This window comes from Aulonocara sp. 'chitande type north' Nkhata Bay, linkage group LG3, assembly GCF_057382095.1.
Source record: "Aulonocara sp. 'chitande type north' Nkhata Bay isolate Kocher_YH1m ecotype deep benthic linkage group LG3, A_spYH_male_GT1.1, whole genome shotgun sequence".
NCBI lineage: Eukaryota > Metazoa > Chordata > Actinopteri > Cichliformes > Cichlidae > Aulonocara > Aulonocara sp. 'chitande type north' Nkhata Bay.
Genome location: NC_141346.1, coordinates 47,717,005 through 47,740,975, shown reverse-complemented (window position 1 = coordinate 47,740,975; position 23,971 = coordinate 47,717,005). Strand labels below are relative to the sequence as shown.

Sequence of the window (23,971 nt, the reverse complement as noted above, 5' to 3'; positions counted from 1 at the left end):
GAGAAAGAGAGAGGAAAACAACAACAACACCCTCAGTTTCTCAGGCAGGCTGACTGATCACTGGCTGCAGTGCAAAGAGGGTTTTGCCCACTGTCAACATTTCTGACTGGTTGTTTGTGGCATGATGCCCTCAGACAGCATGCAGTGGACACAACATGCCCGATGGAAGTCAACGCCTGCAGTCTGAAACAGATCTTTGCTGACAGACAGACGGACAGACAGACAGGTTACTTTACCCTTAGCGGGCCCGGCATTCCCGGGACGCTGAGGCCCAGCAGTGGCAACGGCTTTCGTTTCCTTTGGAGTCTCAAGCATGAGCACACACACGTACAAACACACACGGACCGATAGCGTGCCAAATTCCACGGAGCCATAAAGGCAATCAGGATTGATGAGACAACCAAGTGGCGTTAAACTGCGTGCAGAGGGGGGTTTGGAAACCAGGAGCCACAAAACATGAGTTTATGTGCTCTGTGATGCAGAAGTTTGACATTTTGGGAAGTTCTTAGGTGGAGTCCGCTCTTATCTTGTCTAGTAAGTAATAATCATAGTCACAGGCTACTTAAAAAAGGTTTTACCACTTTAGGAGACAGCCTTGCTACCAGCTTAAAGCCGCTAAATTTACTATATGATGCCTCCTGTAAATAGCAAAAAGGTGTCGGCTGTCTTGTCTAATCCCCCTCCTTGAAGATCAGTAAAACATATACTATACTTCCAAAACATGACTGCTTTGGTGGAAAAATAAAAAGATTTAAAAATCTGCTTGCTACCTCTTTAACGCAAAATCTGGTGTCCTGTGAAGGGCATATTCTTTCCATGGTATCTGGCAAATTCTCTCCCCTCTCTTTGAACACTTGTGAAACGCAGCTCTTTGACTCTCCGGCCAAATATCACTGACCTAAAGCTTGGAGTCAGCTAAAGTGAGACAACCGGGTTAGTCATATGCTGAGTGCTGACCTTCTCTGAGTGTGTTTAGCCAGGAAAACCCCACACATACATGTACTGTACATACTGTGGCCCCATTTTCTGCTCGTAAAGTCATGCCGGTTGCGTGTTCATGGAACGTAATAGGTGCTTCTAAAAATGCCCAGAAGCAAGAAAAAAAAGTGTCACTGAGCATTCAGGGCATCGTTGCATTCAAACAAAAGATCCCAGCTAAATGACTGTGATTAGCTGCTGCTTTGGCCTCTTATTTGTCTTCCCACACAGAGAAGTCCTGTAAGATCTGTTGAGCAAACAACTTGCAGATGCCTTTTTGAAGCATGTACAGCCTCTAAAAATACATTTGCGCCCCAAGGCAGTGATTTTGCAACTCTGCTGATGGGAGCTTTGAGCAAGGGATCCCGGTGAATGTGTCCATCAATGAGAGTAACATGAGGACGTAGCTTAGCCATGCACCGCCAGTCACAGTGAATGTAAACTATTCATGTCTCCGAGCATTATCTGCCACTTGGTCTGACTTTGTGGGGTGTCTGCGCTGCTCTTCGGGTACCAGGAGGGGTGGTCAGAGTTCATCGGGACGCCCTGGAGTCTTTCCTCTTTGTAAGACATGAGCAGGTAGGATTACAGTTTCAAGCAGCTATTAAGGATGATCATTTAACCCCGAGCTGGAGAAGGAAATGATTTCAACTCTCACCACAGTCTTCAGGTAAAAACCTCCCCCCACCCCTTCTCTCATTCTCCTTTGGAAGTAAACATTTACATTCTTGTGCTCGGTGTTTTAATAGAGATTAAGCTGAATTTAAGCCTGCGTGTCAGGCAGCAATTCAGGTAGCTCATACCATACATACCTGTGCTATTTTTTGCCTCTGGGGGCATTTCTTTAAAGCTCGGCTGAGGACAGATGACATTTTCTAGGAACGTTGTTATTACGGTGGCCCTGGACATCTTCAAAAGCGACAAGCGAGCCTTAATGCCCCACCACTGCGGGCTAGGCTTCAAAGGACGAGAGTGTCTCTCATTTTAATGAAGGTACGGGATCAAACGGAAGAGGAGTTGCCAGCCCGAGCCATCAATTATAAAACAAAATTCCTTCTTTGTTGAAGTGGAACACGTTGCGGCTCTTTTCTGAGTCAGTAAGAAAAAAAAGACTAAAAAAAATTTAAAATGAGGTCAAAATGCCCTCCACAGTGATTTAGCTGTTCGCCTGGTCCAACTTGAATTGTATCTGTTTGGGTTAATATCCGACCCCAGGTTGGACACACATTAAGAAAGTATGTGATGTTCATGTCCAAGGATACAACAGACCAATATCAAATTCCACAAAAAATATGACCCACTTAATATGATTCATTAAAGCAATGACATGGGTCTCATCAGGCTAAACCAGAAACAACCTCAGATTTCAATCATATGCCAGCAAAGGCCAGGGCTATGAACGTCTCATTCCATCTGGTTGATCTCAGTTCTTAAGCAGTGGGAGCCTGATTTAGATAAAACTCTTCCTGACCTTAAATGGCACATGGTTGGCAGCATGGGATGCCTAACTTGAAAGACTAATGCATTTCATACTAAAGCTGTGATAAAGGAGGCACAATCCCTAACCGGCGCACAGCCGACAGCACAAGACGTTCCAGCTTGAGCCTGTGGATCTGTGGGGTTTAAGAAAGAGGAGTGGACCTCTGTTGTGCTCTTCTACCTTCAGGATGAGTCATTTCTTTGAATAATTAAAAAGCAGCAAACATTCCAACCCCTCATGTAACAAACGAGCTGTTAGTGCTCTGCTACAATGAAGCAACCATGTGTCTTAAAAAGTCTTTGTGGGTTTGAAGTTGTCCCTGAACTGAGGTCAACCTTTCCAAAACCCGTGACTGGATATGAACACGGCCTTGAAATTAGGATTAACGTTGAAAAGAAGCTGGAGTTAAAGTTTTCAGCATGAAGGTTGAGTCCCCTGTTGAATGACTGTGCGCATGATCTATTTAGTTATTGGTTTAAGTTTCAATACAAGCACTTCTGAGTACAGGTAAACAGTGAGGGGGGAAACAGCTTAGTACAAGTGATCTAATGCAAGTCATCCATTCGGTGAAAGTCAGCCATAACGCACAGCCATAAAAGCATCACTTCAGCTTTGCACGCGTCTTGCGCTGAGCTGCACATCGGCGCGTAACGACCCGGGAGTGTGTTTCTTTAAGAATGTAAGGTGGGTGAGACCCTTTTCCTGACGCACGCCTGGTATGCAAACATAAATTTAGCAGCAACGTGTTTGCCGGGGGAACAAAATATCTGGAAGCGACCGTGGACTGTCATGCTGTCTCCGTCCGCTCTTGGCTGACTTTTACCTTTTTTCCTCTCTCGCTCTCCTGGAAACTGGAGCCGGAGCGCAGCGCGGAGAGACGAGCGGACCTCTTTCTCCCCGAGTGACTGGGGCAGGCTGGGACATAGAGCGGGCGATCAGAGCCGTCTATCAACGCTTTGAAATTACTTAAGAGTTTGTTTGCGTCCGTGATGAGTGGGAGCTGTTTGTGGACGACTAGCCTGGTTCTCCTCGCTGTCTGTGCGAAGGTAAGCCGCGGTGGCGTCTTCACGCGAACAACTTATGGATCCTGTCATTTAACATGAGGGGAGAAGGCGCACCGCTCCGGTTTCAGCGCATTTAAGTCAATTTATTGGGAAGGAAATCAGACACCTGTTGCTTTCAGTTTGGCTTGCCCTCTGTTTCTAAAGGAAAAGTCAGCCTATGTAGAAACATCAGTGACCTGTCGTTTCAAATTTATTACAAGAGTGCTCTGAGGTACAGATTCATACATGGCTCATAGCTGGTGCCCATGCCTGTCAGTACTTTGCCCCCCCACCAGAAGCCAAAACTATTCATCATCTGGTGATGCTGTTTGTCTAAAGCAGCTATTGTTTGCAAGAAATGAGGCCGCTGATTGATGGGTGTAGAATATAATAAAATACACTCCACCAGGAAGTTAGAAATTAAGAAAAAGATTGATGGTGAACAAATATATCTGCTGTTTTGGAAAAAAAAATCAATGTCCAACAATCACTACTAACATATTCGTCACATGTACATGTATTCATACAGTCCCTTTATATGTATGCATCAGTCTTGTGAGGCAGGATTGTGTAAAAGCTGATTCTTTCTGCACAGCGGGGAGTTTTAACCTGGTGCACAAAGCAGTTGTTTGGTGTGCAGACAGATTTTTTTTTTGGGGGGGGGGGGGGGGGGGGGGGGCTGTCAGCGTGTGTAAATGACCACAACAGGTGCTAATAGCACTTCAAGGTGATTTGGGATTTAGGCACCCTGGCTGCTACACAGTCCTGCTGAGTATGTCCACATTGTAATCAGTGACTTTCAAGCAACGAAGGAGAGCTCGGGACTTTGCAGGTCTGCAGACCTAACTGTGAGGCTACAGAGGGTTTATCCTCTGATAAATTATCCCTGTTAGATATTAACTGATTCAAATATGTTGGAATCAGCACAAACTCATACGTCAAACAGGAATGACTCTGTAATGAATGTTACTTACAACTGATTGCTTTCAGCTCGATGACCTGCCGATGGTAACGCCCAAAAAATGTCTTGGATGATGCTCACACTGACTTCTGTGTTGCAAGTGTTTGTGGTTTGATTATTTTGTGTCTCCATCACAAAACCAGACTGAAAAATGACTCAAGAGATTATTTTGCTCAAGTGGTCAGCAGACGACAAATCTTTCCATCTGCTCTAGGCCCGAGCAAGTCTGCACCGGACTCTTCAATACATGTTTAATGCAAAGCTGGTTATATGATTCTGATGAACTAATAGTGCCATATTAAAATAATGAAACTAGAAAAGAAAAAAACATCCCCTTTTTATCCTACACTGTTAACACACACCGCACAGTGTGCCTTGCTTTGCGGGGCCAGAGGTCAACAAGTGCCTCCTCCAAGGGTCCCTGTTTTGCAGTGGCATTTTCTTTTCATGTGTGCTCGTGGGTCAAAGTTTCTGCATTACAATTTGGCAAAGGAATGAGACCGTGTTTGTGTGCTTGGCTGCTGAAAGTTGTGCGGGTGCAATTTGTGTGTGTGTGGGCCAAATGGCCTGTGGCTCCAACCCTAGATGGAATAGACCTTCCTTTGTGGGTGACATAATGACATACCTCGAGCATTTCTTGGAGGGTCTTGTTGCTTTCACTCATTTCCCCTGATTTGTGCAGAAAAGTGGAACCTTCCAGAAACACTTTTCCTGGATGGGGAATTAAACGACGGTGCGTGCATGAGGCTGTGCCCTTAAAAGACACCCTGGCATCTCTGAATGTTAGTGCCTGTAACCTGGCAGGGATATGGAGCAGAGCAAATCCTTCTCGTACGCTTTCATTTTTGTTCATTTTGGCTCTTTGTCTTTCCGCTTTGAACTCCTTATTAGTCACTTTTGAAACACAGGGCACACGCTGACACAGATCTGTGGATTCTCAGTTCTGTTTTATCTATCTATCTATCTATCTATCTATCTATCTATCTATCTATCTATCTATCTATCTATCTATCTATCTATCTATCTATCTATCTATCTATCTATCTATCTATCTATCTATCTATCTATCTATCTATCTATCTATCTATCTATCTATCTATCTATCTAAGTTATAGATGTTGCTGGGATCACTCTCCCATTCACAGGGAATATTAGCAGCACTTTAAAAAAAATCTGCTTTCTTCAAACACAAAATGAAGTGATTTTTTTTTTCTAAATAAAGATGCAAATAAAACACAGAAACACAAAGAGCCTGTTACTGTGACAGCTCTATTGAACTGGTGAGTTTATGTGGAGTATGGCTTGTAAGAATTGATGGATATAAATCAGACTTCAGAGTGTTGGGGCTGCCACACTCACTTCACCACATGCCTTTCCTCTAATTGCTAAGCTGGAATTCAGAAGGAAATTAGCCACAAAAGCAACCGATTTTGATGTTTACTCAAGGAAATGGTCCCTCTCAGAGTCCTAATGCAGGGAGCAGAGTGCGTTGAAGTCCTCAGGATTGGGAAGCTTTGGGGCCTAATGGCAGGATTAAGTGGGGTCACGACGTGCAAACGGTCCCAAGTGAGCGTCCGTCAACAACAACATCGCTTGTTCTCTGAAATACGCTCCTCAGCTCGATCGCTTGATCATAAAGACCCCAAACTATGCAATTAGCTTTCATGAATACCTTTGTTGTGGACGCAAGTGGAATGGGAAGTGAATTAATTTCGAGAGGGATTGGGCCCTCTTGAGGAGTAAAGGAAAAAGCTTCAGAGAACATCTGGCCAGTGATGGATGGATAGAGCAAGTTTTTGGAGTGCGTTAACAAGACCAAGTGTTTTCAGTTACACTGCAAAAGCCCTCATACTCATCTCATTGTTCCCATCTGGGCTTAATCTGTGGAGTGGGACTGAGGATTGTTTAGTGTGTGTGGGTGTGCGTGTGTGTGTGTGCGCGCGCGCGTGTGTGAGCACACAGTTTCTTACAGTCCAAGGGCAAAATTCACTGGTACTCATGTTTGTATAAATTGCCAAGATACCCACAAAATGTTTCACTTTTCATGCAGCGCTATTAGTGTTCCTGGCATGGTAGCAGTGTTTCCTGTGTGTCCTACTCAGGTGTGCCAGCATGCAGCTCTTCCAGTTCTGGAAATCCAGAGAACAGACTTGCATCCCTATAAAGCCAGGCCAAAAGGAAGTAGCTTCAGAGTTTTCTCAGTGGGCCAATGAAGGAAAAGTTCTGCAGAACAGAAAAGGAGATGGCAGCTCCTACTGGCTGTTGAATCCCTAAGAAAGCTCCTTTTCAACAGTATTTGGATAACTAAGCTTTAGTAAAGCTTATATCTCCAACATGAAATTTTTCTTTTGCCTCTTTCTGAAAATGGCAGGTTATTTTGTACTGAATGAGAATACTCTTGGAGTAAGAAAAGTTTTTGAAAAAGCTCACAATCAGAGATTTTACAAACTTGGCATGGACATAGACTGTATATAAACAAGGGACAGAGTCTCCAGATCTGACAAGGTAGTATACAAATAGCAGGGGCGGGAAGTCAGTCTATGAGAAAATGACGACGCTGTTAGTTTATGGTTTCAATTTTAGGGTCTAGTCATATTTTTTACAACATGATTCAGTGGGGTATAGTTCAGGATGCTGCTATTGACAAGTGACTACTGTGTAGGTGTCATATAAACATCTGACTTGGGATCTGGCTACAAAAAAATGAATCTGGCAAAAATCAGAATACTCAAGATGAGGCTTCAAGATGAAAACCAATGTGTGACATCACTGGCACGAGTAAAAATCCGAAATTAGGTTCTGAGAGGAATTTTATCAAAGACAACTTTTATTGTTCCTTGCAATCCAAGTCATGAATGGAAAGTAAACAAAATCTGACTTTAATTTCTATTCAGAGGAATATCTGGAAATTCATGGAAACTGTCTAAGGTTGTCCGAAAAAGCATAATAGAGACCTCAAAGTTTCGTGGAGAACTGAATATTTCGACTGGGGCATTCATGCTCTGTTTAAAGTATCTGTGGGAGTGCCTACCATTAAAAAAAAATAAATACTAATTTCAGTATTAATTTAGAAAGAATTAACATGGAATTGGTCAAAGCTTTGATGCATTCAGGTCAGCTTAAGAAATCTCTCATTTTCTTTCTTGCCGAGAAATCTAGCTATATTGCTAATAATTAAACTTTCAGGTTAGCAGGAAATTAGCTTAGCTTAGTTTAAAGATTGCAAGCCAGGAAACAGCTAGTCATATTTTGTCCAGGGCTAATAAATTCTGCCATCAAAATCCTTTAAAGCTCACTCAGTAATAGTCTTATCTTATTTATTTAGCTGTATAAAAATCAAAGTGTAAAAATCCAAGCTAAGCTAACCGCTCCCGTTCTTTGTTTTGCATTTACAGTACAGAACTTCTGTGAATCTTCTCCAACTCTGCGCAAGAATGTGAATTGGCAGATTTTCAAGAATGGCAAACTACTGCTTTCACATCAGGAGTTGATAAAAGAAAAGATGGAGAAAGGAAAATATGGCTTTTTTGCTGTTTTCCCTCCAAAATCTTGCAGCACTTGATTGTGTTGTTTACCTTTTGATTGCTTGATGCTGAGCTCTAATAACAAGCTGTGACTGAGTGCCCAAAGTGGGCTGTGCCAGCAAATGGCATAACTCTCTGGAATTGTGTTGCATGCTGCTGTGCCAAAGTGCATACAACAGGACATGTTGTTCAGACTACATTATGAAAAAGCATAATGAGATCTTGTGGTTTCATCTGCTTCTAAAAATCCTGCACAGTGCAGAACTCTGATTTAAAGTCATGGCGCTGTCATGCTTTGATAAAAAGCTGCCAGTAGATGGCAACATTACAGCAGATGGACCTTCTTTGTCCACTTCAGCAGTTATATCCTCTGTGGCTCCCACGCCCATTTGGGATAGTTGAGCCTTATGGTGATTTTGCAGGTGGCTGCCCTCTATCCCCTTCTGTTTCCTCTGGAGCCCCATGTGAATGTATTTGTTCCTTCATCATGAGGTTTATTTGTCATTGCCAAGCTTGAAAGCCGAGCCTCTGGCATTCTCTTCCTCTGATGAAACATCTTCGGCTCCATCTGTAGTAAACCCACGTCCCCTCCATCAGCGTGATTGAGCGTTGTTGTTTTATCCTGTTGTGTGTTCCTGGACGCCAGCGCAAACTTCATTTGCAGCAGCCGAGACCGTCCGTGCATCATCTGGCCTGCACATTTTTCACATGCAGCTGATCACAAAAGCCAAAGCAGAAGCTTGCAGCCGAGCAGCTCGGCTCAGCCTTGCCTCGAGCACATGCATCGAGCCCCGTCTGTTCTGCTTTGCCCCGGCCTTGACCTCAGACACAGCCCCGGGGTGGGATTGCAGCAGGAGTGCCGGGGAGTGGTGCTAACGAGAGGGGAGAAGCAGCACTCGAATCCCTCTCATGATGCCTAATTAGAAGGGAGGCACAGGTAGGAGGTGTGAGCATGGGTTTGAGAGTTGAAGCAGTGGTGGGGAGGACTGTCAGGAGAGAGATAGACATTAGAAAGGGGGGAGGGTTACAGAGGCAAAAAGGTCAAGAATGGGAAGATGAGAAAAACAATAGAAATTTTAGTGAGTAGAACGCCAAAGGGGGAAAAAACGTGTTGCCATACAGGTCAAAGCCAAAGCCTACACCAGATCACCAGAAAAAAAACAGAATTGTCAAGGAAAGCAGGGTCTAACAAAAAATGCTGTAAAATAAAACAAAACTGTCACAGACTTGGAGGCATCGAGGTGGAAGGTGACTGGCATGCTAGAAGATACATAGAAGTTTAATATTAATGGAGTGATACTGATGTAGATTTAATCGATAGCAAGTAGAGAAAGGGACACACACACAGACATGCAGATGTCTGACGAAATGGGGGGGGGGGGAAGTGTGTTATTGATGGAGTGAGACAGGAAGAATTGCATGAAGCATGCACGGAGAGCAAAAGGCCAAACAGCAATGATGTATAACAAAGCTACCAGCATAAAAGTGGGAAAGGAAAACATAAATATTAAAGATCTAAGAAGCAGCAACTCCTGATCTACCGAGTGGCCGACTAGCCTGAAAAACAAAGAGTAAACCAGTTATCTTAGCTTAACTCGCTCACTTTTGGGAGGAGGGAAAAGGGAGACTGCATACGAGTGTGAGAAATGTTAGCAGTAAGGGGAAAAGAATGAGTGGACAGCTAAATCCAGTGGAAACATGATGGACTTAAGGTCTGCAGCGCTGCTGTCTGACAGGGTCTCCACGGCTGGCTACGGTGAATGTTTGTGAAGCTAATGATGCTTCCTGGGGTTCTCACATCTGTTTCCCCCCCTGGCCACATGTGCTTTGAGTAAACGCTGGGCGGCTACGACTAAACACTAGAGACCCCATTACAAATGATGTGCTATTAGGATTACAATGCATACATCCACAGAAGCAGATTGATGAGCATGTAATCATCCATAGTGCGCTTGTGGGTCTTTGTGTAGATGCGCATGCATTTGTGTCATACATTCAGCTAAAAATGAGACACATATACAATAAAAGTCATTCATTACAACTTAATATTCCTCAATTTTTATAGCATTTATGGCACCATGCTATTCCATGTTAGCTTCTAGCTTTTAGTGCATTGCTTCTAGAGTTTATTTTTTCCTTGTTATATATGAACTGAAAAACACACAGAAGGATTTTGATGTGTCTGTGAAGGTTCTCAGTCAAGGATCAAGGATTTTGATGGTTTTTGGATAATCTTTTGGATAAAAACTGAGTAAAATGTGACTTTTAAGGCTAAAAGCTTATATATTACTAGCTTAAGCTGGTAAAAAAAATAAACGTAATGTTTATGTATAAATATAAGTTAAAAAGGAAACCGTACATTTGAAAAAAGCACATTTTACCCAAAGGTTTTAAGGTGTCGGTGTGTGCAGTCTTGTGACTTTTGTGACCATTGGAGCCAAAAGTCCATCCAAATTCCTCGTTCCCAGGCTTCTGCAGGGATTACCTATGCCACAGTGCCCTCTACAAAATGCGCTCACACTCGCACACATGCACACAGAAACACACACAAATCATGCTGGGGTGAACAGTCACACATCGCAGATGTTGTGACTGTGGCTTATAGCCCCTATAAAGAGGCCTAGGTCTGCCCTCTGAGAACCTCCCACCTGGGAAATCTGTGTGGTCTTGGCGCATGTGTCCATCGTGAGTGTGTTTACACGCTGTTGCTAAGAGTCTGAATGGTTGAAGTGTCTGTCAAGCTCAGGAGTTTAAGAACAGTTTAGGCGGAGCATTTTTCATATTTGTTATAAACATGCAATATTGAGTTTAAGTCATACTGTTGGATATCAGGCTAAAGCGTTAACCAAAGAATGAACTCATTACTACGAACTTTGAGTTCACCAGCCACCAGATTTCAGATGACGTTTGTCTCCTCCCAGTGTTACATTTGACATGTTACTGGGGATTTTTGTCCCAGCATACCTCTGTGTGGTGACATCATCCATGCTGGGATCTCAGTGGGGCAACTTGTACCTTGAGCAAAAATGCAGTCTCACATACCCCTGTCTTGTTTGCATCTGTCATCCTCTCAGCACTCCCCCTGCCTCCCTGATGACAGGTATGCAGCTTGAAAAGCATTTGGCAACCATGACCTGGAAAAGTGCACATTTGACATTGAACATGTCATTCAGCCTTCATTCTCCCCACTCCTCCTTCACCTCGGCAGGGCATAACTCTAAGTCTTTCGCGTTATCGGCACAGCTTCTTCTCTCATCTCAACATGAATTGCTTCATAGCTGGAATAGTTGGGATTGTGGTGACCAGGTGGCCTGTGAAGCCATGTAGATGATATGAGAAATACTGGTCTCAGCTCAATGCGAAGGAATCTGTGAGTTCAGATATTTTAAGCTGAATGCAGATATGAGACAGATGGATCGATGGACAATCGGGGGCACAGGCAGGAAGTTTGTAAAGTACCTGATAGGAAAGTTCAGGTGAAACCGGTATGTCTTTCTTCATGTTGATTGTGCTGCTGAGAGTTATTGACAAGGCGTCTCAACACACTCTGGAGCTGTAAGTCTGGAAGAAACCTGATAAATGACATCAACGTTTCAAAAACATGAGCCATTAAAGTATTTGCTGAAATGAAAAGATAAACTGTCTCTTAAAAGAAGGATAACTGACAGTAAATTTCACCGGTTATTGAATGTAATAATTACAACAGTTAGAGGCCTGAAGATGTAAAACTCTACAGTATTTGGGGAAAAAACACATTGAAGAAATGTCAGATCACAGTTTAAATAACAGCTGTCGACTGAAATTGTACCTACTCTTAAACTAATTGATTAGTCATGGCGTGGTGGGAGTGGGAGGCAGCTTTATCTCTACATTAATGAAATTTGCCACAGACCATGGAGTGCACTCTGTGGCTCCGAGCCTTATTAGGTTAAATTAATTTAAATTGATATAAATGACTAATATTTACCCATATTAAATAATTGTAACTATTTAAAATTATTAAATGATTAGATCATGTAATCTAATTTTGGAGAAGACTGCAATGCACCAGCCCATTTCTTATGATCTCTGAAAATACCAAAAGTTTCAACGTAAGAACTACACCAAACACCTTTTGTGAGCAATATATTCCAATCATGCTTTACTTTTTTCTAATTTTTTTGATGTGAGAGGAGGCTGCAGCCTCCTAGCTGCAGCTACTGACAGATGCTGGAGCCACTGAAGCTGTAAAAAAAGGGGATTATTATAGCACATGCATACTAAAATCTGTTAAGTGTGCATGATTTCAGTTAAACGCTCAAGCTATAAACATGAAAGTTGGTGAAAAAAAAGAAATAAAGAACCTACTGTTTTTATATGGTATGCCATGTTGGTTGTTGAGCTGCTGTAGTCAGATTTCTCAGACTTCTAATGCAGCCACTCCAAGAAACATCTACATACTTAATTTGGCTGACAATAGATATACTGTAGCTTCAGTTTGAGATATTTCTGAATTAGGGTTTTATGGTTTTGATTGGAACAAAATAACATTCTGTAACTGGAAGGGACAAAACACCATGAGTTTAGCTGTTTTAGTTCAATTCTCTTCTGTTCACTGGGGCTTGTTTTACAAAAACCCTATGCAGGGAATACCCCATTAACCTCCTAAGACCTGAACTCTTCCACGGCATGCATTTTTAATTTCTCTTTGATATTTGGGCTGATTGGGTCCTGATACATCTGATGAATGTAAAAACAAATTCCCAGATTTTTTTTTTTTTTACCTAATTTTTGTTCCTAAGAAAAATAAGAGCCACATATGAGGATATTCATTTAAATTTCGATAGAACAGTAGCAGTATAATGTCCTCGTAAGTGGATATCAGGCCCTTGTAGAGCAGAATTGAGTATTTTGGTCTAAATAACCCAAAATGTGATGTCAACATATGTGGACACCAAGTCCTAGGAGGTTAATATTTGTTTGGTTAGCCTATCAACTAAAACATTTGACCAACTGATTCGGACTAGTAATTAGCTAGAATTTTATTTGTTTACTGACTCAAAAAAGCATGAGTGGTGAGCGTCTCCTGCATCTTAGTGAACTGCTGGGACGTCCTCTCCTTTTTGCACTGAAAAAGTTTCAAGCTAGCTTTTAGGGACAGAGCCAGGTGTAGCATCCAATAAGACATCTTTTTTTAGAGCCAGAACATCATTGGAGCTGTAAGTCGAGAAATTGCTTTTTGGTAAATTTTAATTGGGGTCTATTCTAGTATTCACTGGGCAAGCACTTCTGCCTTGCTTGCCCTTGCAATATTTTCTCTATCCTACCCTGACTTGGTTTTATGGCTAAAGACCATAATAAGGATCCATTATTTTACTTGTTTTACATGTAAATTATCTTATTGTAGGTCAAAAAGTTTTACTTCAAGTAGGAGCTCAGTAAAATCAGCTATTCTTCTCACTAACCCCAAGAAAAAGCCACGATTCTTTTGATAAAACAGCTGCTGTTTTAAATGACTGCAGGGATACGTCTTTCTGTTCATGTGTCAGACTCAGTATTTCATCCAATATTTAGTCCAGGTGCACACTGCATGAGCTTAATGGATTTTGATAAAACACCAGGAAATCATGCCATTAAAATGTTGAATAATGGGGCATTATGCCCGTAGTGAGCGTTAATGTTGACTTATTTCGTTAATGGAAGATGGAATTAGGGAGAGGCTTTCTGAAGTCTGACTGACAAAGAGATGGCTTGTTGTTTTAACTTAAAAAAAAGGGCTGGCTTTGCTTGTAAAGAGCGAGCAAGATCCACTCATGTGTTTCGTCTTAGTCATCAGCTGAACCAAACTGATGAAACTGATGATGATTGGCAGGAGGGCGCAGCAGGAATGCGACTACAGCTCTTTGCACAACAGGTACAAACTGTTCCATCATCATGAGAAAGTAATCGTTACGGGCAAATCATTACATGATCAGAGGAAACCAAATCTGTGCCAAATATGCACAGTATGAATGTTTGATAGACACAGAACGACAGTTTTTTAGATAGGATTACTTAGGTCAGAGCGATTCATGGTGTAATTAGAAGTTTTACTTGGGAGTTAAGTTTACAATCCCCAAACATTTCCGGCACATTTTTATTGTGACTCTATCTGGAAGCAGCTGTAATTAAAGAAAGGCTTATCAACATGTTTTAAATGTGCATGAACTTTCACTTGCTTAAAGAAAAAGCACATCCTAATCTCTTAAACAACATCAGGAACATCTTAGTGATATAAAGAAATAATTTACCGGCTCATTTTCACTAGAAAAACATTTTGATGACGTGGAAAACTCTCAGTACTGCATTTTCCACAGTTTATCTCAGATGTCATATATGACGTTACAGATAACTTTAGTAAATGTAAATGTATTATAATTATTACCGCTGCCCTGTAGTGGGCATATCACAGGACTTGTTGGGAAAAGGGAAGAATAAATCAAAAGAAAAGAAAAATGAAAAAACGTCCCTGCTTCAGTTTTGGTCTGAGAACAGTAGAATCATTCTTATGAACAAGTACTGCTTTTCCAGACTTTTGATCCATTTTTTTAGTGGTTGACGTTGCATTTTAATAATATAATATAATTTTTTTTACAGTGCAGCCAAACCAATACAAATAATTCTCCTTTAGTCAGTAAAAAACTGCAGATGCAGCAATGTCATGCTGCACGTGGCATCTCTCGTCCAAAGTATATAAAATTACTGTTATTTTGTTTGTAGATGCATGTTTGGGGAATAACTGTAGCTACAGCTAGTCCCAATGACAAATTCAATAAGTTTCTGTGTCTGCCTCCCAATAAAATCAACATCATTTATCACTACAATGAAACTGCATTAATGCAAACGTGCATTGTTCCTCTGCCAAGACAAGAGCCAGGCCATTCGTCTGTCTGTCAGTTTGTTTATAGTCTGTCTGTCAGCAAGATTATACAAAAGCTGAATTTAATGAGACACAGTGGAGAGGTGGAGCACGAAGAAAGAAACATTTAAAACATTCATTTTTGATGAAGATAATTTTTTCAATTTGCAAACTAGGGCAATGACTTTGCTGATGTTTTATTTTAGTGCCTTGTTGGTTGTGTAAATCCTTGCACTTTGAACCCTGTGCAGTAATGGATAAACAAGGTTTAGCACATATGTTAACTGCACATCGATTAAATATAAGCATCACAACAGACTGATTGCAGCCTTCTGCTTGCAATGCAAATGCTGCAATCTTGAAGTCTTCAAACCAGAATTAAGTCGTCTTTATATAAAGAGCACAAATGATAGCGTGTGTTACTCGGTGATTATGTACTCTAAACGGCTTGCCTGTGAGATTGACGTTTCTCAGCGTTTTTAGCGTTTGACTTGAGCACTCAAGACAAATGGGCCTCGACTTAAAACTTCCACGGTGAAAAATTGGATAATGTAGCTGGAATAAATCTCCAAAATAGGGAGAGCCTGTTTTCCCCATAGCACACAACATGTTAATCAGGAGCCAACTGTGCAGCAGTTGGACAATCAATCAGCTCGGCATTTTGTCTTATTCCATTATATTAACACCTGAATGGAACTGGCAAAGAGGCTTTTTGCTTAACAAGTTTGGAATTTATTGCCGAAAGCTTACAAAAATGCCACTCTCTGCCTTCATATTTAATGATGCCTGCTCGACCAATTTTAATATTACAGTATGTGGTTGCAATTGCAGTGGCTTAATCTATTTTATGTTGGATATTTTTGCAGGAAAATATTTTCCTTATAAACCAGACTGAGCTTGCAGACCGCTAATTTATACAACAGATGTGGAATTGGGCAAAGCTAACAAAACATTTAGGTTTACAGACCTCTTTGATATTTAAAGACAGCTACTCAAGGGTTGCAGTATACTACAGTAAAGCTGTTTAACTGAGCCTAAAAGATTAATTTGTAGAACTGCTTGTAAATCAAAGCATGTATAGCAAAGGTGTGAAATTACTTTTTGCATGCAGCACCAACTGTAGCTGCTGTTGCGTGCAGGTGCGTCCGTGCAGAAACTGTGCCTCGAGCCGCTGCCGAGGATGCAGGTTTGTGTTTAACAGCGTGTGCCAAAACTGTCTCGCCTGTCGCTTTTAACTTTTATCTGTGCAACCATGTGTGTCTGTAATGCAACCTTAGGTGAGTCTTGCTCCAACATGCCATTATCTTGCTTTTGAGTTGCTCTGGCGTAAAAAAAAAAAATATACATACGAGTGCAAAGATGCGTGTCCGTCTTTTAATTTATCTTTTAATTTCCTTGACATATTGAATTTATGTATGTGTTTCGTTCATTAGACGAGGCAAGCAAATCTTTTAAGACATATATTTACATCATCTTGGAAACATTTTCTTTTGCTTTACTTCTTGTATCATTAAAGCGTTCCTCCACACTGCGGGACATCTCAGCTTGGCCGTGTGTGCTTGCTGACGGACTCACTTAACTCCTGCTGAGCTCTGCTCCAGGGTCTTGGGGACGTGGGAGGGGTTGATCCACAGCCTCTCCCTTTTCCTGGCTCTAACCTACTTTAGCTTCCAGGCTTCCTGCTCCTCACAGGTCACACTCTGAGTACTGGTGTGCAAGAGGAGACGGATGACCAGAGTATGAACGTGTTTAAGTCATAAGCCTGTTTAAGTGCTCAGGAGAGACCCCACCTTGTTCCTCTGCAGTGTCATGCAAACTGAAAGTGTCACTGATGGCAGCGTAATTTCCTCTATCAGAGAGAGAGACAATTATATAAATATAGAAGTCGTAAAGGGTGGATATTTTTCTTTCTGCAACAATCCAGGTTGCTGCAGAGGCTTATCCAGTTAGTTCCCTGATTTGACATTGCAAATGAACCCACTAATGACATACACACATGCACAGGACAGCAAACCTCCCATGTTTGTGATTGCCATTCAGTCCCTGACTTGTCAAAGTCTCTTTTGGTCAGACTGTTAGATCCAGCTGTGCAAGTCAACAGTTCTTATTATACAGAAGAAGCCAGCTTGGCTCACAGGCCCTCTGTGAACTTGCATGCCCCAGTTATCTGGATGACGCAAGTGAATCAGGGCAGATCCACCACTTGTGTCTCATTAATATCAGGCACACCCAGCTGTTGTCATAGTGCTGCTGTGTACAAGACCTTTTATGCTTCCATCTTTTCCTCTGTCTTCAGTAAATCGAGCAACAGTTTTCTGTCCCGCTCATTGTTTATTATCGTTCTTTATTACACTTTCAGGGTGGAAAAAACAGAAATAGTTACAAAAAGTTATACATGGTGTTAAACATGGCTAGTAATGTGAACAAAGAGTAGCTTTATATTGGCATTCCTGAGATAATAACAGGTTTTGAGTGATAACAGTTTAAATATACAGAAACCAGAACCTGAAAATATCACAGCTTATGGTGCCAAATTCACTCTACAGTTTATTAAAGGTTTTTTTCACATTAGATGGAAAACATCTTATTACCATTAGATTTAAGGTCTTCAGCCAAGAAAATGTAACCACTAAATATGAGTTTTAAAAGAGTTTTGTCACTATAAATGGCCCATTAATTTTTCTGTTGATGATAGAAGTGGAAAGGAATACAGAGGGTGTTTGTTTCCCCAGAGGCAAAAGATGAGCTCAGTCTTCAGAGTAGGGTTTTAGTTAGGCTTCAACCTGTAAACTGTACATAAAAGATGGACACAGGCACTATGTAATCACCCAGTGGGCTGTGATAGCCCAGTGGAAGTCTTAGATTTATTATTATAGCTGTTCCCCTGATGTTTCTTGGAGTCAGAAGTAACCCTAAATGCATCAAAGGGTTGATTTTTCTGTTTTCTTAACTAATGCTTATTAGCTCCATTCACAAGGTACATCTATGCACTGCACAGATGTGTTGCACTGACACTTATACCTGTATGTTAAGTAATGTTCAAAAGCTAGAAAACCATTCCCTAAAAGTGGTGCACAGACTTGCTGTATTATTTGTCCAGTTCATTGACTTCAATTAGCTCAAGTGGCACCAAGCAAACAGCTAGTGATGGAGTCGGCTCTCATCTGGCTATCAAAGAGGCCAAACCTTTTTTTTCTTGGATGCTAACATTGTTTTCGGCATGTTGTCTTGGTTTGTCTCAGCTGTTCTGTGAGGTAAGGCTTCCTGTTTAGTTTTGAGCTCCTCTGGCTGAAGGACCGATGAACTTATACCATGGTGTGCATCTGCTGTCTGTCTGTCCAGGTAAAATTAGCAAGAATTGCTACTCCTTTGAGAGTATTTATCACAATGTAATTGGACTAATACACAACAACCCAACTTCACAGAAGTTTGCCCAAGGTCACATCTGTCATTTTAAGGTCCACAACCCTTAACTCGTGCTTCTGATGATCAGTGAATGGGATGAGGTACTATGTCATGGAAGTTCTAGTTAGTTGGATGAATTTAGACAATATGAAGCTGAAACTAGCTAAGCTGAGATACTCGCAGAGAGCTGCGAGGTCCTACTTATGGTGCAACAATGCAAGCACCTAATTTCACTTCCAAAAAAGGGCTGGGCCGCAGGGGATTATTGTTTTACCACAGTATGCGAATATGATTTCTCACATGCATGCCAGTAATTAGTTGAGTTTTCTTTCATTTTTCTTCTAAATGTTGTTTTGACAAACGAGTTGTATTATTGCTGAGAGAATTAACACTGATTGAAGATCAGTTTTTACAGTGTATGTAAATCTCATGGCAGCTGCCATCTCTAACAGCCTCAAAGTTATTAACACAGAAACCGAAATGGAAAAAAGAAATGAAACACATTTTCCTTAATAATCACTCTATCTCAAAATGCTGCCTTCACTCACGACACACTCCACCAGCCCTGCACATGTCTTTACTTTGCTGTCCTTTCCACGACCCATAATTCCCTTCTTCCTGCCCACCTAACTCTTAAAGATTAACAGAGTGCTCACTACCTGTCCACCTGCTAGAGGCATCACATTTACGGGCATCACGGTAATCTCAAGGGTCCAGTTGGTCTTTTAATCCTTGGAAACAGAAACAGAGAACCCAGTCAAGGTCAGGCTGTTCAATTTCCAGGGGGATCTCTTATTGAAACTTCCATTGTTCAGTCTGGGAGGCCATCTGTACCAATATCACTGTTTAATGTGCCAAATGCGACTTATGTGGATATTGTTTTCTTAGTGTTACTAAGATGTTACATGATTTCACCTTGATTAAATCTAACCAACTTTTTTTCTCAAGAGCAAAAGGCACAGAAAGGCTGGCCTGTGCACTGATTTGCAGCAGCGAAGGTTTTTGTAGAGTTCATGCCCTCATCGCTGAGCATGCGGGCGTGTTTGGTAGCGGCACAAGATTACCATAAAGCTACGCTTGAGGCTTTTATTGGCTTCATCTTCCCAGTCTTGACTTGAGATATGCCCTCGGGATCTATCAGTGTCACCTGGATATCTGTAGCCAATGTGAAACCCGCAGAATCTGAAGCCATCTCTGTTACATGCACCGACAACAATGGAAGGGTGACTTGGACCACATTTTGAAGGTTTTGGTTGCAGAAGCAATTTTGGAGCTATCAGATTGAAACTCAAGATGCCAGAGCAAGTCAGTTCTGTCAGGAATTTTTAAGATGGGTGTGCTTCTATTGAAGACTACTTTCTAAATGTAAGGAGAAAAAAGATTCCCTTTCACGGTCACATAGTTTATATCGAAGATGCCACTATGGGGTTGTAGAGTCTCAGATTTCTCCAGTGTTTAAAGAGCTCCTAGGTTGTCCATAACAAAAGCAACTGAGGCATTTAGGCGGCCTGAATATCTTTGATAAGGAGCATTGTATTATATTTCCATAAGTAGATGACTTGTTAGGTCGGATTGTAATACTATTCCATCCATTTTAGAGGCCCTCTTATCTGTTCTGCCACTATGCACTGTCCAAAACTCAATAGACCCTCTGATTTCCAGTTTTTAACCATCTGGCAGCTCCAACTTCCAGATGCACATTTATACTGTACTTTATTAGCTTGGGATTTTCCACTTCTGAGTTAATGTAGGTAACACAGGCTAAACTAAATGATTCATGTGATACCCTCCTGTCTTCGTGTGTGTTAGCGCTGTAAGTTGAGCATGATGAATCTCTCAGAAATAGGATTTTCCCTCACGATTAAGGGTGCGCAGTGTGCCGAGGCATCGCGCACTCATGTCATACCTGTTTCTTCCGACATTAAACCTTGATTCAGTGCCTCGGCCTGTGTAGATTTCGGCGAGAAGCGGCTGCTCTTGCGTTTCGTGCCACCAGAGATTTTCTTCTCACTTTGAAAAAATAACCTAAAAAATAACATTTCTTACACAAACTGAAGCCACAGCCAGCTGGTTTTAAGAGACAAATCCCACATCTTGCAGGGTGAAACTTGCTACCCTTCTCTAGCAAGCCTGTCAAGTCTGTCCTATTTAGACTGGAACTAAAGTCCCTCTTTGGGGAAGGCAGCAGCACTGGATAATATGATGGAAGAGAAAAACTGCTCATATGTGTGCCATCTGACAAGAACCTGTAGCTTTGCCCCATATTTGCAATGGGACAAAATAAAAATTTCTTATCTAAAATGATGTTTTTGTCCTCTGTGAGTTTGGCTAATGCTTTTTCTAAAAGGGAAATACTGGGAGAGGCGTTCAGTGTTCTTCAGCGGACTTGTTCTGTATAACTGTGCCCGGCAGTGCCAAACCCTACTCCCTGCAGAGATGACCCTGGGCACACGCTCCAGCTGTGCAAACACAGCCGCATTGCTGAGCACACACTTACATTCTGGCTGAGCCAAATCCAATTATTTGCCTTGCCTTGAACCTCTTTTTTCTTCTTTCATTTCAGTAGTGCATATTCAGCTGCCTTCCGCAGTGCACACGAGCTGAACTGCCAGGCCGAACAAGGCTGACAAATGTGCTACTGTGGGTACTTTTTTGCTATATTTCTCTCATGTGAACATACCCCTGCTTGTCAGTTTAATTTCTCAGCCTTTTCCTCATTTCTCTCCCCAAGCGTTTGGCATGACAGTAGGTATCCATTTCTTTTGAAGGAGCACCACCAAAGTCAACAGGGAGGGGATGTGAGCCGCTCGACCATCAGTCAGCTGACACTGACGGAGGGCAAAAAAAGAAAAAATGTTTATGTCAGAAGAGTCCATCCCATATGAAAATCTAAGCACACAGTTATGTTACCTCAAGTGGCCTTTGTTGCTTCAGTTTGACCTACTCCCTAAAGGACTCACAGTTTATGAGGATATCCCAAACAGCAATGATTTAAACATAGCAACTGGAAATAAGCAAAACTTTACTGGACCGTATGGGGGTGTTTCTACTCCCCCGCCGAGCCAGAACCGTTATGTTTGATTGTACAAAACTAAATCCTGCTTCTTCTCAAGCAACGGTGAAGTGATGCCCGGGACTTATAACTTTAACTTCAGTCTTTGAACACAGTATCATGTGTGGGCCTATCCATTTCACCCTAAAAGGAGCTCTTTTTAGCAGCTGTTAGCTGTGATGACTGTTTTTTTTAACCTGTAGGCCTGATGTTAGCATAAATAGCTATATAGTTGATGCTATATAGCTAAATGTCAACAGCTGGTGTTTTTAGCCCACCAAAGAAATTAACTTCTGCTTAAAATGAAAAACCTTTTTTTGTGCAAAAAACAAAAAAGGTAAAAAATTTAAAAAGTCCTAATATACTGTATATTATATGGAAAATAAAGCTGTGCAAATATTTAGTGTATTAAAATATTGTTTGGGACTCACCTATTCTCAGTGCAACTATTCACACCATTCACATAAAGCGGTATTTATTTTTTTGAACCAAGCTCTATTTTTTCTTTTTACATTTTTTTGGATCCTAATAAAGAAATCTGACCAATCAGACCGTAGAATTTGGTAACAAGTGCTCTTGTGGCTCAAAACGTGCACGGTACCGAATATATAAATAGTAAAATAGTATTATTTTGCCTCAGAAACTCAGCTAGACGCTGCTCCGGCTCTCTGAAATGATTTCTCTGCCTCCTCAGACATAGTCCCAACTCCGTATCTGAAAAATTCTGAATCTCATTTCAATTTCTCGCAACATGTTCATTGGGTAATTAGCTAATATATAATAATAAACACTCACTATTTCATATATGTTTGTGTTTTGTAACGCAAACCATCGTTTTGAATGTGCTGCCAAGTAGTACAGTGCACAGGCAAAAGCCTGCTCCCTGCCTCCATCCAGGAGAACAAAAGCAGCGGGAGAAGAAAAGTGGATACTATCGTGTTGCTGTCAGATTGACAAGCAGAGTTCATGCCGCAGACGTGAGCTGACATTGCAGATCTTTATGGCTGTGACCTTGACTCGTAGCCAAACTCAATCCTTTTTTCTCCTAAATGTCAGATAGCGCGTATTAACACGAGAATCTGGTTTCAGCTACAAAGACAAATACAAAACACACATATTTTTATAAAATGTCCCCACTGTGTCCCCCCTCTGTGTAGCAGCACATTTTAAGTCACACATATGTATTTCTACATTCAAGGCCGAGCACTCAGAATCAGTCGAACACACAGGCTTAGCTGTGCACACAGAGGAACAGCACTTCCTTCAGGAATGCTGAGCAGTTCTCCCCACGTCTTTAAAGACTGTCCTTTCAAGTGCGCCGTTGTTGGAACAAGTTAAGTGTTATCGTAACTGACAATAGTTTGTTTGGGAAAGAATTTCTTCAATAGCTTGGGGCGTGATCGGTACAGTAAAACCCTGATGAGTGAATCTTTCCATTTCTGGTGAACCAGCGTGACCTGCTTTATATATATTAGCTGACCATGGTATACAGTGGGAGGAGCTTCTTTTGACTGTGCTTTTGCTTTGGACCTAAATGATTTTTCTGAGATAATGGAGTGCTTTTCAGGCAGGGTCCACAGGGAGCCCTAATGCATAAACAAACACACGGTGCGGTGTCTCTCTTTATGCTGTTGCCGGGCCTAAAAGGGAGGGACCTGCCATGCTTCAAGTACAATGAAGAAACTCACGTTCCTGGAATTTGCACACATGCGTGCAGAAAAACATAACAAAATTGTAAGATTGCAAAACAAACAGTATAGCAAACCTGGAACTCCCTATAGGATATTACTATAAACAAAGACTTCATAACTTACATGAACAGTACGACCTAATGAAACATAAAGTTAGATAAACAGGGGCCCCATAGTGGGCTCACACATGATGTCAGATAAATCTCCAGTGGCATGTTTAAGAGTTCAAATGGCGCCTCCGATCTGTCTCTTTAATACAGAGGGAATGTGGAGGATGCACTGTGCCAACTCACTCCCTCACCCACCCATCCACCATGCGCTCCCCTTCCTTCAAACGCCATTTTGGCCGCGGCCCAGATGTCAGGGACGTCATTCATCACACCGCTCCCTCTTGTCAGCAATTACACAAGTATGACAAGGACATTTAAATAATTTTTCTTGACATGGTATCATTGTCACAAGTCTCTGCAATTATCCTCCATTACTGGCATCAACTACCAAAGTGTTAACGCGCTCGCTCTTGTTTTTGCCATCTTTTTGAGACGTATTTTCTAAAGTGACATCTTTGTATAGTATCTTTGCTGATTTTAGAAGTTTGAGTAGATTAGTCAGTCTTCTGTGGACAGCAGCCTTTGTTTGGTCACATAAAAGTTGACTGCATCATGTAGACTAGTTGGGAATACATCATTTTAATAACTCCCACGATGATTGTCATATTCAGAGGACCTTAAAGAAATCACTGGCTTTCTTCTGCATTTTTGTCTGTCAGTGATGAGTCAAGTGGGGGTGTTTGAGACAGTCTGTCAGACAGATTCAAGTTATTGTCAGTGTTCAGTCTGGTACTGTAGCATCATAAAAACCTGACTGTTATAAAAACTCAGATTTTTAGATCGAGTTTAGGGTGCTCAATAACTGTTGTGTTGCTTTAAATGCCAGACTGAATTTAGACGTTACCCACCA

At 41.6% G+C, this 23,971-nt stretch overlaps 1 protein-coding gene across 3 annotated transcripts in view; it reads left to right on the top strand.

The window, feature by feature from the left end:
* The first annotated feature begins 3,184 nt into the window (after positions 1 to 3,184).
* Positions 3,185 to 23,971, top strand: part of LOC147335914 (ADAMTS-like protein 1) — a 104,033-nt gene continuing 83,246 nt past the window's right edge. For all 3 annotated transcript variants that reach the window (XR_015127265.1, XM_086283893.1, XM_086283884.1), the window contains exon 1: positions 3,185 to 3,504. Coding sequence is in view for 2 of the 3 variants with exons in the window: in XM_086283893.1 (XP_086140019.1) it covers positions 3,448 to 3,504 (57 nt within the window). In the remaining variant the exon portion in view is untranslated. The remainder of the gene's footprint in view (positions 3,505 to 23,971) is intronic.